Source organism: Pantherophis guttatus, chromosome 3, assembly GCF_059756535.1.
Source record: "Pantherophis guttatus breed Tessera chromosome 3, ASM5975653v1, whole genome shotgun sequence".
NCBI lineage: Eukaryota > Metazoa > Chordata > Lepidosauria > Squamata > Colubridae > Pantherophis > Pantherophis guttatus.
Genome location: NC_142065.1, coordinates 103,597,417 through 103,612,356, shown reverse-complemented (window position 1 = coordinate 103,612,356; position 14,940 = coordinate 103,597,417). Strand labels below are relative to the sequence as shown.

The window sequence follows — 14,940 nt, the reverse complement described above, 5'->3', positions numbered from 1 at the left end:
CTCGTTTCTATAGAATTCTGCAGATGTTTCAATCTTCTACCTGTTTGGTGTCTATTCAAAATAAGTACTATTAGTAAATGTACAGAGTGTCTTCCTATTCAGGCCTGTAGTTCTGAATCTATAATTCCCATCTACTTTATCTAAATTTTCAGTAAGAGGTCACACTGTTGCATTGTATATTTTGTTTCTCAATATTGTTTCTCCTACTATAATTCTGATTTTCTAAACTCACTTATCAGCTCTTTTGCTCTGAGGTCTACTGTTGGAACTTTGCTCTCTTTCTACAACCTCTTGCTAGGAAGGACAGCTTCTCACGGCTTCTGATTGGGGACAAAGGGTAGAGTGCTATAGCAGAGGTGAAATCCAGCAGGTTCTGACAGGTTCTGGAGAACCGGTAGCCAAAATTTTGAGTAGTTCGGAGAACCGGCAAATGCCACTTCTGGCTGGCCCCCGAGTGGGGTAGGAATGGAGATTTTGCAGTATACTTCCCCTGCCATGCCCACCAAGCCACGTCTACCAAGCCACGCCCACAGAGCTGGTAGTGAAAAATACGGGTTTCACCACTATGCTATAGTCATCTCTTGGGAGTCCCCCCCCCCAACTCCCCAATATTAGCAGTGTCAGCTATAGATGCTGACTTTTCCTACTTCTTAGTGCAGTTAAAAGGGACCCAGAAAACTTTGCTGCACATCTTGAAGCATATGCAAAAGCACAAAATGGTATTGGGGAAAAAAACAAATGAACAGAGCATCCTGGACACAACATAGATCTGGAAGGCCAGGCGCACACACACATATACACAAAGTGATTGTTATTGTACATCAGCCAGGACTTTGGATAATGATGTGCTTATGATGTAGGGTTAAATCAGAAGTGCTTCTCTTTATTTCAGTTCCTTGGACTGGTCCTGAAACTCCTTACTTATGGGTGAAATCTGATATTGTTAAGCTATAAATGTAAGCAGGTTCCCCCCACCAAAAGTCCACAGTAGGAAACTTTGAACTATCTATATTTGTGCTTTGTCATATTATAGATACTATAGGTATTAGATATTCATTATTAATACATCTGCCATATGTCTTAGCCTAAATTTTTTTGTTTTTGTTTTTGCAGTTGGTGTCATTTCATTACTACCAGTAGAATTTAGGGAAGCTGTTATCACCCCCAGTTTATAACTGGGGTACCTGAGGGCTAGTACTAAGGTCCACGCAATCACCCTATAGGAGGAGCAGGGCTTTTCTCTCCCAGATGAGATCATGCTTATCCATCTTCTGGATGATGAAAGAGTTCTTTTCAATGACTCTCAGGTGGTGGGACTGAAAATGGTCTTGTTCTCACTGCTTTTTTCACTTGATTACAGGTCTGGTTTCAAAACAGAAGAGCCAAAGAGAAGCGACTGAAGAAAGATGCTGGGCGACATCGTTGGGGCCAGTTCTACAAGAGTGTTAAGAGGAACAGAGGAGGCACCAAGCATGAGAAAGAGAGCTCTGCAGAGGACTGCGGAGTCAGTGACAGTGAGCTGAGCTTCAGAGGTAGGCAGGAGAGGAAGCACAATAAAGGAAAGATTCAAGCAAATTAAGATTAGGGCTCCTATTTATGTTTACAAATGTCCTAGATTAGGAGTGGGCTACTTATGCTTTTCCTAGTAAGATCTGCAGATCCTTGAAAAATGCCGACAATCCTCTGCCTTGTTATTTGACAGCCAGAAATCAGGATTTCTGCAGGAAGAACAAAGATCTAAATTGGTGGTTTTAAAAATTAAACTGTAGTCTATCTACTGATTCAGTGCATTTTGTCACCAAATGATTGCCCCTTTTTTATTTAAATTTCGGAGGCACCCTGCTCATTTTTATTTGCATTATTTGTTAGATAACCAGGTTAATTCCCTCCTTTTAAAAATAGCAAATTTCTGCTGCATTATGTGTAACCTTCACCCACAAATGGTTGCCAATGCTCACTGATGTTAGGAGTTGTTTGTTTTCCTATTGATGTAGAAGCCTGAAAAAATTTGGGTTGTTTTAATAAATAGTAGAGAGGTGCTGTTCTCAACCAAGGTCCAGAACACTTTTTTCTGATTTCTCCTTAGTTTTTAAAACTACCTTCCCATAGTCCCTTCATGCTTCTCCTCATGACTGTGCAAGATGGGGTTACACACTTCATGCACTTAAAAAAAAAAAAATTCAATGTCACCATTGCAGCCGCCATCTCGATCTTTTTGACCATACGCTGAAAACCTGCAATAAAGCTTGAAGTGCAAAATGTTCCTGTTTAAGGAGCCAGCCAATCATGGTTTTTGCTGGCTACCTTATTCTACTTTCCCTTATCTTTTTCCCAGCTTCACTTTCCTTTTTCCAATTATCAGCTGTTATTCCACAGTTTCTGGTCATGCTCAGTCTTTAACAAATCTAAATGGGAGGTGACTACAGCATGAGTGACTGTGAACAGAGGTGTTATAACTGTTTTTTCTTTATAAGCACATGGTTTGTTTAGTATATATACCGGTATATATTGTAATTATTGTACTTAAAAGAATATACTGTAGGTGGCAATTTGCAATCAGGAGCAATTTGATTGCCTTTAAATTGATTCATAGTTGACCTTTGTATAGATTTTGGTCCAGGAGATCTTGCTTATCTGGGGAGTTTTATTATTGTTTATTGTATGGCACATTCACATCATATTTCAGTTAAAAAAACACAAGAGATAATAATATAAAATATTATTATTGAAATACAAACTGGGTGTTTTTAAATTCATTTTTTGGGCCAAAATTATTTAATGTACTTTTAAATGGTTTTTAACTTTTGTATGATATATTTTTATCTTGTGGCTGTTCACCGCCCTGAGTCCTTCGGGAGTAGGGCGGTATAAAAATTAAATTAAATAAATAAATAATGAACATATGTCTAGATTACAGATATAATTTTTGCTTCATTTGCTGCAGCCTGGAAATCAACAAAGTCTCCATGATAGGATCTATTTTGGCACTCTTATCACTATACGTGACAGATATAGTTTGTTTTTCGGCCTCACAGTCACAATTCAGTGAGGTATTTTGCCTCAGTATAGAGAGCATCAGCACATCTACCATGCCATTGTGAATTCAATTCAGTGTTGTCCATATAGCATGGGGCTGGTCAAATCCGGGTGGTTTTTTTCAAGATGCAGGGAAACCTTGATATTGTGGAGGGTAAAATGCTGTTTCCGCATTTTATGTGTGTCAAAATTCTACAAGTACTTTAGCTGGATGTCTGGTATTATAAGTAAAAGGTATTATAAATAAATAAATATTTTTTTTTGTGGCAAAAAAATAACAACCTTGCATGGAAAAATGCAAACTGTTTTTTCAAACATTACTAGATTCTGTTTTCTATTATGCCAAATCAGCATGGCTGATAATGAGGGATGATATGAGATGTAATCTTGCAATAGCTAAAAAGCCTACCATTCTTCATCCCTGACTTAAAGGTATTTTTCAGTCTTTGATCGGAATGTACCAGATAGAGATTTTTTTTCCGTACTAAAATTTTGTTTCTTGCTTTTCAGAAGACCAAATCCTCTCAGAACTGGGCCACAACAGGATATACAGCAACGGTGGTGAGGTGGCTGGTGGACAACTACTGAATGGTAGTTTCTCTCTGGATGGGACAGGACAATCCTATCAGGACTTGAGGGATGGAAGTCCTTATGGAATCCCGCAATCTCCAGCTTCCATATCATCTCTTCCATCGCATACTCCATTGCTAAATGGTTTGGAATACACAATGGACAATAATTTAGGAATAATAGCACATGGAGGGCAGGGGGTGAGCCAGACACTCAGAGCTATGGCTGGGGGCCCAACATCCGATATTTCCACTGGAAGCAGCGTTGGTTATCCAGACTTTCCAACAAGTCCTGCCTCCTGGCTTGATGAAATGGACCATCCTCCTTTTTAAAGTATTCTGCTTCCTTCAGATTTGCCATAGTCAGTCCTGTTCTTTTGGCCTGAAAACGTGCTAAGCCACCCCCAATAAGGGACAACAATCAATCTTCAATGAAAGAAAGTTTCCATTATTTTAGAAGGGGAATCCACAATTTGTTTTCTGTAAAGCTGAAAGAAAATACGATAATATAATGTATAAATATATAAATATATATATTTTATTTGCTTTGTATTTGAAAGAGGGGAATGATAGGAGGAGCTGCTTCTGAATACAGCACACTGTTGTGTTTAGTCTTTGTATGATGTTAGTGGTGCCAGCTAAAACAAGGACAAATTCACTGACTCTTCACGGGGCTCGGCTGCCCAGTTGGATCCTAGCACATGTTGAAATGACTAAACTGATTTTTGCTCCTTGACAACCCTACATCTTCTCACAGGCGGCATGACCGTTGTTCTTCATTTGCTTGACTCTAACCAGCTAAGCAACAGAAATCAATGCAATATTTCCAACTACTGAAGGGACAGAAAGTTGCTAAGTAGTTTCAGTTTTTACCCTTCCCACTTTTATTTCTGTCTGCAACTTCTTGTCTACATTATGCCTTATTAAGGTTACATGGTAAGGCAGCTCAGAGGTGCCCTTGTTTCTTACCTACATCATAGCTTTTGAGCATCTGTTATTTCCTCTCAACTGGATCACAGGATCTTTTGCTGATGCCTTCTCCTGGTTGACATCCAGCTACAAGGAAGCAGTAACAATCCCCAAAGCAAGACCTGCTGATTCTTTAGATCTCAACCCCTGTATGTTCATTATTCTTTCTAAAGTTGTTTTTGTCACTCAGTTAAGTGAACCATGTGCTACTGTGAGGCAAAAAAAAAAAAAAAAGTGAAAATACAACACCAAAGCCCCCACCTCAATCTTAGTAAACAGAGGGATTATAACTATGTTCCTGATTGGGTATAGCAGGAATCAGGGATCCCATAGCTAGCTCCCTTTTCTGGGCAACCACTCAATTGTCATTCAAGAAGAATGCAACTACAACAAAAAAGAACACAGACCTGCAGCTAGTAGGAATGCACCATGGATTTAAAATCCACACCAAAAGGATAATTACAGGCATTTTACACCCTTCCGCTACTTTTAGGTGTCAGTTCAAGGTGCAGAAAACCTTTCAAATTATGAATCTATACCAGCTAAGCACAAGGTGTATTTTCTTCTGATCAGAAAAATGAAATATTATTTACTTTACATGACATTAATTTCTATAGGAGTTTAACAATGCCTGTAATGCAGCATGAAGTCCAATGCTGGGTCTTTTTATTTTTATTTTTTAGCATATGTAATACTATGGCATTCTCCTAAGCAATTTAGAACCTCATTACTTATACTGTTGTAGCAATCCACAAGTTTTCCTCTGAGGAAAGGGAGGCAACTCTAATTTGTTTAACCTTTTTTAGGAGATTAAGATCATTCTAAAGGCCTTCACAAATAAAAGTTTTATAATGTAAGTAAAATATGAAAGAGAAAGAAAAAAATATCAAGACAATCATTTGGAGCAAGACATTAACCAGAATGGATATCTACTAAGGAGCTTCTCAGAGATTATTTGAGATCAGGAGACACAGAAGCATACATACACATAAAGTTTGAGGCAGTTCTGTGCCTGGAGAGCATGTATCTTGGAATTGCTTTCTGAAACTCTAAATTTTGTTTTGCTCTGGGGTCTTACATAAACTAATTAGAACTTACAAACACTTTGCAGTGAGTATTATGGCCTTGTATTCACTGAGTAACATAAGCAAGGTGACACAGGTATAACTTGAGAATTGGAGAACTTGTTCCCGCATTCCTTGCTGATTTGCATGCATGAGCCAAATTTCCCCGAAGAACCATTGAGTTCCCATTACTTCAAGCACAATGCTTTTCGGTGGCATCTTATCTTATACAGATAAAACAGAGCCAGTGTTGATACATGTGTGTATAAGTCCTCAACTTTCCGTTTTCTGATGGTTTGGTCTCCAACTGAATATTAACTGGCTAGAAAGAATTTTATATCAAATATTTTTGTGGATATAGAGCTAATTTTGAAAGAGCCTAGCAATTGGGCAGCACACAGAAAATTATCACATTGCAGAGGTTCAAATAATGCCTATTTTTATCTTGCCATGTTGTAGAGTGTGTACGTATCATTTAGCCTCCCATAAAACAATTTTTGTTAACAGGAAAAAAAAAGGTGGGAAATCACTAGTTCCCTGAAGTAAGTACATTTCAACATATCTTGTAGATAGTATGAATGTGTGTCTGGTCTATTTATTGTTCTGCATGGCTGCCATTCCAAAATCTAATCAGGTGAAGGATATATTTCTCAAAAATATATCATTTTACTTATGAAAGGATCAGTTAAGATCCTTTCATAAGTAAAATGGAACTCTGCTATTCTGAAAAAAACTGCTTTCCTTTCCAGATTCTATATGGAAAGGAACAGCTGAAACTGTTTCTCCTCCCAGATTCTATGTTAGGAAGCTTACAAACTAAACTAAGACTAATGAGTTGTATTTTACCGAAGAATATGAATCACACAGACTTAAAATAGATAATACTCTTTTATATGACATGATTTCACCATGCTTCTGAACAAGAGTCTCATTTCCCATCAAAATTGAGTGATTGTAGTTGGTTTAGAATCAGTCTTTGGTTTACTTCTAGTAGTTTAATCATGATAAAAGTAGACATCGAGGAAATGAAAGTTAATGAAGACAAGTAGGCTGTTCTATCAACAGGCTAGGCTAAAAGACCAAGCATGGACTTTGAAGCTTTGAAGGCTACTGTCTTATCGAAATGCAAAATGCCCACTGTTTTGGAAACTGAGGCTGTTTGGTTGCCAGAACCCCTAAGATAAATTGCAAAATTTGATTAAACAAATTCTTGAATTTAGCTGATGGACAACAACAACTTTAGAGTACAAACACCTAACCTACATATATTTATGCACTCCTGTATTAATCCAAAAGAAACAAGTGACTGTACTTTGCTGCCTACCCCGTAGACCAGCCAACTTAATCATTATCCTGAATATATTCACATTCCCAATATCTTCCTTTAAAGGTTCCAGAACAACTTCCCCCACCCCCAGTCATTTACTATGACTCATATACCGAGACTGATGCAACTTAATTCCTAAAGAGCTTGTATTTTTCAAGAGGAAAAGCAATTATTTCAGTAACACAACTCTTTCATCGAGATCAATCTGTTATACCCATGTTGGAATACTGTCTGAAGAATTTAAAATAGATATAAGCAGCTTTTCCACGACCTGTTACTTTGAATGTTTAAAATGTGAAAAGACTTGATATAATGCTGTTTTTCAGTTATTGACAAACCACCACAAGCACATTATCCACAGAAGAAAATCCTAGAAAAAAAAATATCAGTGTGAAATTCACCTGTCAGACTTTATTAGCACCAAGGCGAAGGAGATGGCCATCTTCAGCTCACGTATGGATGGAGATTTCGAGATTGCAGAGGTTTTGCATGGCATATATGGTTAACATCCTCAAAAAAGTAAAGGAATTAAAAAAAAAAGACATGATTTTTCCAAAGGTTAAGCCCTTTTCAGTTATTTTTTGTTTTCTGCAATAAAGCTGCAATCTATTCTCATTTTCCTCAGAGTAAGTCCCTTTGAGACTCAGTGGGATTTCATTTTGGGGGGAAAAAAGCATTTTTAGAATTGAACCATGACATCTCCCATCAGAATATTATATCAATGTTTTCTATATTGTCTACATCTACTGTACATCACCCTAGTACAGCTTCAACCTATGAAATTGTTTTTTTTACAAATGTGAACATTCATTTTTACCTTTCATCAGCCTTCACAATTTCCAATATGCAAATCCCAACCTCCCCCCCACATGCATTGTCTTTAGCTGTTTGTAATCAAAATAAAACAAATGAATGGTTAACCCTGCAGTAAAAATAAACTGAGGAAGGACTATTGCTCAGTAAACTTGTCCCTGCTTGAAAAGCAAAAGTTTCAAGGTCAACCCGCGGCAGAATCTTGGAGAGATACCTAAGGATAGTATTGAGCCTAGCAGACAGATAATCTGTTTTGGGTAAGAGCTGTGCCCAAAACGATGGCCTTTTGTGGGAGATGCAACTTTAGGAGTTCTTAATGGAGATGTGCCTTTAATGCATTACAACTATTTCCAAAGGAAAAATACACTTCTTGGAGATTCCAGGAGTGATTTGGGAAATTTAATAAAGCAATCAATTCCAGAACCAAGAGCGACAGATTTTTTTTTCCTGCATAGACCACTTGCGTAAGATCCAGAGCCAATTTTATTGCCATCAGTCTAAAATGCTTTAAAATACTCACCTTCCTCAGACTCTGTATGCTTTTCTCTATCACAGAGGAGGAGCTTTTTAAAAATTGAAAGTTTACTTGAAAAATATAGTGTGTCAGCTGAAATCTATGTTAGCTAGCAGGATTTGGATTTGTTTTATTTGGAAGCAGTTGACAGTTTCTTAATATAAATATTGGAGGGAGGTGTTAATTCTAAGAGAGAATTGTTGTTCACTAACATATTCTTTCATTTGGAAAACCCCACCTCTCTTTCTTGGTTCTTTGCCACTATAATCACATGAGTTCTAAGTTCCCTGGGATCAACATAAAATGGCTTGGATGGCCACATGCAGCCCAATAAGCTGCCCATCATTACTGTATGAGGTCATCTGCGCTTTACCGAGTGATTTGATGCAGCAAAGGATGAGCAGTTTATCACAGGTGTAAGAATGACAAACTTTTAAGAGCAGTTTGCTTCTGCATGCATCTTGTTTTCAGTTCTTTGTAAAATTCCTAGAAAAGTCAATAAAGAGCTTTTGGACATAAAGGCTAATGTGCACTAAGGCTTTTGTGCACTAAGGCTGATAAGACAGATGAAGATGTGTATCCTTTCGTTAGGTAGATTTTATTGTTTTCATCTTTAACACCATATAAAATGTCTGCATTAGACTTTGCTTTAAATAACCCCTCCCCCCAAGCCAGCAATGTGTCGAAGTATGGTACCACACTTTGTCATCTTCAACATGCACTGTAATTGAGTGTGTTGGCTGTGGATGATGGGAGAAACATTCCAACGCATCTAGAGGAAAATGCCCAACCAATTGGTTTATTTGCAACCAATCATATTAATCTCAGAATTTATTGTAAGATGAATACTTCTGTACACATTAGGTCATCATGTTATCTTGGTTTCTGTATATCTTTCATAAAAAACCCAATGACTAATAAACCACCTGTTGTTGGGTTTCTCAACTTACTATGTTTTAGGCACTCTAGGAATATCGATATCTCTGGCTAGAATTTATCTGCAAATAGAGAAGACATGCTTTGCACATCCAAGTCTAAGCATAAATTATAAATGTTTTGCCCCAAAAGGCCAATAAAATTTAAATTTAAATCCTTTTCAAAGGATTTAAGAACATCATTTCACTTTAACACAGACAATATCATCTACCCAAAACTGATCTGAGACAGAATCGTAGAATTTTTTTTTCTCTTCCTACCTACCAAGAGGATCAAATTGATTGCTGCATTTTACTACCCATGTCCATTTAATATTTCTCAAGACTGTCTTTTTATCTGAGTTTACAGAACGTTGCCCTTTATATAATAAGTGTTTCTAGGCAAGACTCTTCTAGGAGTTTTACATATACCTGAACTCTACAGCAGCTTATAAAATGATTCAAGGGTAACGGCATGACTCTCCTGTTTAACTTACTGCACTTTAAAACTTGGAAGCCGTGATCTGAGAACAAATTCAGCTTAGTGGAACTTGTTATATGTTATGTCCTCTTCTCGTAGAGCTCTGATGGTGATGGCTGAACTTCAAATTGGGGGGGAAAAAAGCACATTACTAGTTGTCTCCCGCCTGTCTCTAGTTCTAGGATTTTTCAGTTGTCTTTTTAAAAGACTGAGAACATTTGCTACAAACAGTAATAAATAAAATGTAAAATGTGAAAACAGAGATCAGCGACTACAAATGATGTTGAGCTAATTCAGTGGGCAGAGAAGGTTTCCTCTGCATCTGAAGTCAGCATGGGTGATATGTACAGAGGCATCCTGAACTTATCTGATTTCCCATCCATTGCTCTGCTGTGTAGATCTGTCAGCACAGGTCTCTTGGCCCCCGAGGGGAGATTAAGATTTAGAAAGTAACTCAACGTGAAATTACCTTTTGGTTTGGCTGTTTCAAGTCAGGAAAGCTTTAGAGCAAGCCTGCTACATTTCTTACAGCTCTCTCCTCTACCACGCTCTTTCCCACTGTAACCATCTCCTTGCATTGACAAATTTTGTACAGTTCTAAAGTGACATTTTTGAGAGAAAGAAACGTATTTATTGCCATGTGTCTCTGGATAAAAACAAAACCCAACAGGTTTCTTGGTATTTGCCTTCTGTCTGCTGGCATGACGTGTATGTAAAACAACAGCAACCACAAAAGTTCTATGTAAAATAAATATGAAATGGCCTCCAGGGTTCATGTGCCTTTTTCTGTCTTCCATTAAACATTCATTTTAAAGCAGAGAAAGAGAAAAAAACCCCACCCACCCACAATATTTGAAATTTTATATTTTATTTGTGCCTGGACACATTAATATTATAACAATAGATGCACAAATGCAAACCAGCAAAACCTACATATAAATGCAACCTTCAAGCTCAACATCAGCAGGTCATCAGAGCACGCACAAAGGGTAAACATACATCGAAGCTCAGCAAGCCAACCCAAACCATAGGCATAATACTGGTACAAGCAATGATTTTTTTTGCATTTGCAGTCTACAGCATTAAAAGCAGAAGAAGCAGAATAGTGTGCACACAAAGATACATTACTCTTTGTGTACATCTTTGACTTTCATTTATTTCAGGGGTGGGTTCTACTTACCTTTACTACCGGTTTGCAGTGGGGCTGCGCACGTGTGTTTGCTTTGCTTGCGCAAGCACAGAAGCTTCTGTGCATGCGCAGAAGCGTTTTGATGACGTTGGGGTCGGTGAGCAGAGCCTCCCGCCGGTTTTACTACTGGTTCTATAGAACCAGTGTGAACCGGGGGCAACCCACCACTGATTTATTTGCTCTTTTTGCAGATTATCCACAGAATGCCAAACAAACATGTAACTCAATCCCCTGAAATTTAAATTTACCGTCACAATATTATATTTCATCAGGCTTGCATTTGTGAGCAGTGTTTTTTTTTTCTTTTTTCTTTTGCCCAGGAAAAAAATAGCACTGCAGAATTCTCAATGGCTGGCTTGGTAACTGCGGGTTTTCTTTACCAGTGTATCACCCCATTTAGTGAAAGCCAGCAGCTGCAGAGATGTGGTTGGTCCATATTGCTGCAATGGTTGGGTGGAATGTGGTTTTCTTTAAAAATATATATATATATACTCCTGAAAACAAAACTCCCATTGCAGCCTTCAGAATACTCAAAACAACACAGCTGTTATTAATAATCAAATTTGTTTTGGAACTCATTGGCAAAAGTTATACAGACAGGATTTTCCTGGTGGGGGAGATCCATGCAAAGGGGGCAGACTTGTCATTGGCTGGGCATGCCATGGGCCATTCTCCCCAAAGTAGGCAAAGCCAAAATCAAAAACAAATTGGGAATAAAACCCAGAATAATTTTCACTGAAAGTAAGTGTAACTGTCATTTAAATACAGTTAATGTGATTATTTTGCATATTTAATATTTTCTCTATTTTGCCACATTGAAAATGAAATTTGATATGAACTTTTGAGAACTCTGGAGGTAGCTCCTAAGATTTGGAGAGGGGACTATATATTGTCCTATACATATACACGTACGCTGTATTGTAGGCAAATTCTCCAACTTCATAAATCAGGTAAGAAGTCTTACACAATTAGCAGCAACAAATGAGCCTCAAACTCATTCAAGCCTCCCGATAACTTCAGGATTCACCCATTGAGTCTGGCAGATCAAGACTTAGCCTGTGCTGATCTAGCTTGGCTTTTCACCTGCCTAAAATGTGGAGAAACATTGACAAAACAGGACTATTAAACAGGATATCATAAACAGCTTCATTACCCATCAATGTACTGTAACCAGTTGATAATTCAATGTCTCATGCAACTAGACTACAGAAAGCAAAAAACAAAAAAACAAACAAACCCAACATCTCTATGAAAACAATAACTTTATCACACCAAGACATTTTGAAGATACTGTGTACCAATAAATGTACTGTTGTTGTTGTTGTTGTTAGTTGTGAAGTTGTGTCCGATCCATTGCGACCACATGGACAACTTTCCTCCAGACTCCATCCAGCCACTTCATTCTCTGCCATCCCCTTCTTCTTTTGCCCTCAATTGTTCCCAGCATTAGGCTCTTCTCCAGTGAGTTCTTCCTTCACATTAAGAGGCCAAAGTATAATGTAAATGTTGGGATTAGGCTATATGTCTACCTGTTTAAAAATCTAAGAAGTGATAGATCTTTATATTTTGTGCAGTAATACAATCTATTGGCTGGTTTAAAGTATACTGAAACCCAGTGGTTTGTCTTTGCCTTTCATAATTCAGTATATCCAAATGTTTTCATTATGCTATTTGCAATTCATCATTTGAATAACAACATGTACACACACACACGAGGGCCTACCTCGATGACGGGCTTTGGAACCCCGAGAGGTGGCATGCCGCAAAGAGGGGGTTGTGGGGTTTTTTTAAATTGTCTTTTTGTAATCTTTTAAGGGGCTTAGGGCGGGGAGTGGGGAGGGAGGGGCATAGGTCAGGCTCGTTACAGGGGCATGGAACAGAAGGCGGGGAGCGGGGTGTGGAGGAGCTCAGTGCTGATAGGGTGGAGGGCGATTCTATCAGGACCGTGGTTGGGAGGGGCAGATATGGCGGGAGTAGGGGGCCACATCAGGTGGTGGGGGCACGCACCTGCTATCTCCAAGTGGTGGCATGCCTCGGCCCCCATGACTCTTCTCATCTCCCCGGCTGTCCAGAGTTTCAGAGCCCAGGCCTTAGACTGATGCTGTGCAACGCCAGGTCCGTGGTTAATAAGGCCCCCCTCATTTGTGAGCTAATACAGGAGGGGGGTGCGGACCTGGCAGGTATTACAGAGACCTGGCTGGGCCAAGAGGGGGGGTCCCCCTCGTAGAGATGTGCCCACCAGGTTTCCGCGCATTCTATCAGCCAAGGGCCCAGGGCAGGGGTGGTGGGGTGGTGGTTGTTATAAAGAAAGGTCTTGATCCGAGGGAGCGCCACTGTACCTCAGATAGCCGGATGTGAGTCTCTCCTGGTGAAGTGGGGCCATGGGATGCAGGTGGGCCTGCTGATCGCGTACCTGGCTCCCTGCCACATGACAACGGCCCTGCCCGAGCTTCTCAACGTTATCGCCGGGGTGGCGGTTGATACCCCCAGACTTTTGGTCATGGGGGATTTCAACCTGCCGTCTACCGGTGAGGCATCTGGGATGGCTCGGGAGTTTATGGCTTCCATGACAGCCATGGACCTGACACAATTAATTCATGGCCCCACTCACGCGGGAGGACACACTCTGGACTTGGTTTTTATCTCTGGTCAGTGGCTGAGTGGTCTGGATATAGGGGATATAGTTACTGAACCCCTGTCATGGTCGGACCATTCTCTCCTGAGGCTGGACTTTTTGACTGCTGCACCCCACTGCAGGGAGGCGGAACCGACCAGGTGGTTCCGCCCCAGGCGCCTGATGGATCCTGATAGGTTCCAGAGGGAGCTTGGGCCAGTTCCTGAAACTCTGGCTCATGACTCGGCTGAAGATCTGGTGGCTGCCTGGGATAGGACGGCCGCCGGTGCTCTGGACCGAGTTGTGCCTTTGCGGTCTCTGACCCGACGCCGAACCTGCCCGGCCCCTTGGTTTTCCGAGGAGCTGAGGGAGATGAAGCCCCAGAAATGACGCCTAGAGAGCGGTTGGAGGGCTAGTTGCTCCGAATCCGACCGAACACTAGTTAGGTCTCATATTAAGACCTATCTAGTGGCGATAAAAGCAGCAAAGCGTAACCACTTTTCCGCTCTTATTGCATTGGCAGATAACCGCCCAGCCGCCTTGTTTAGGGTGACTTGCTCCCTCCTACATCAGGGAGCGTGGGAAGACCCCTTGCAAGGGCAGGCTGAGGATTTTGCACAGTATCTGCACGATAAAATCGCTCAGATTCGGGAAGGCTTGGACTCTGACTGGGTAGATCCTGGCGGGGTGACTGAGGCTGGTCTTGAGAATGTTATCTGGAATGAGTTCAACCCTGTGACTCCTGAGGACGTGGACAGGATCCTGGGGAGGTTAAACGCAACCACATGTTTATTGGACCTGTGCCCCTCCTGGCCACCTGGTAGGTAACACGAGGCTGGCTCCAGAGGATTATAAATGCTTCTCTGAGAGAGGGTTTCTTGCCTCCCGCCTTGAAAGAGGCGGTGGTGAGGCCTCAAGAAGCCTTCTCTGGACCCGGCCGTTTTGGCAAACTACCGTCTGGTCTCCAACCTTCGCTTTGTTGCGAAGGTTGTGGAGAGTGTGGTTGCGCGACAGCTCCCACAGTACCTGGATGAAACCGTCTATCTAGATCTGTGCCAGTCCGGCTTCAGGCCTGGGTACAGCACGGAGACGGCATTGGTCGCACTGGTGGATGATCTCTGGAGGGTCGGGACAGGGGTTGTTCCTCTGTTCTGGTCCTATTAGACCTCTCAGCGGCTTTTGATACCATCGACCATGGTATCATGCTGCGCCGGCTGGAGGGATTGGGGGTGGGAGGCACCGTGTTGAGGTGGTTCTCCTCCTATCTCTCTGACCGGTCGCAGTCTATGTTGGCAGGGGGGAAGAGGTCGACCTTGAGGCGCCTTGCTTGCGGGGTGCCACAAGGGTTGGTCCTCTCGCCGCTCCTGTTCAACATTTATGTGAAGCCGCTGGGTGAGATCATCCGTGGTTTTGGGGTGCGATGCCATCTGTACGCTGATGACACTCAGCT

The 14,940-nt window shown here is 40.8% G+C and overlaps 2 protein-coding genes across 2 annotated transcripts in view; one reads left to right on the top strand and one right to left on the bottom strand.

Annotated features, from left to right (window-relative positions):
* LHX4 (LIM homeobox 4) overlaps positions 1-7,919 on the top strand; it is a 56,084-nt gene extending 48,165 nt beyond the window's left edge. Inside the window, exons 6-7 of the mRNA XM_087890702.1 lie at positions 1,361-1,532; positions 3,547-7,919. Coding sequence (XP_087746828.1) covers positions 1,361-1,532; positions 3,547-3,938 — 564 coding nt within the window. The 3' untranslated portion in view covers positions 3,939-7,919. The remainder of the gene's footprint in view (positions 1-1,360; positions 1,533-3,546) is intronic.
* A 4,338-nt stretch (positions 7,920-12,257) lies between these two features.
* The window catches only part of ACBD6 (acyl-CoA binding domain containing 6), a 130,578-nt gene continuing 127,895 nt past the window's right edge, over positions 12,258-14,940 (bottom strand). Inside the window, exon 8 of the mRNA XM_034409685.3 lies at positions 12,258-12,348. Coding sequence (XP_034265576.1) covers positions 12,323-12,348 — 26 coding nt within the window. The 3' untranslated portion in view covers positions 12,258-12,322. The remainder of the gene's footprint in view (positions 12,349-14,940) is intronic.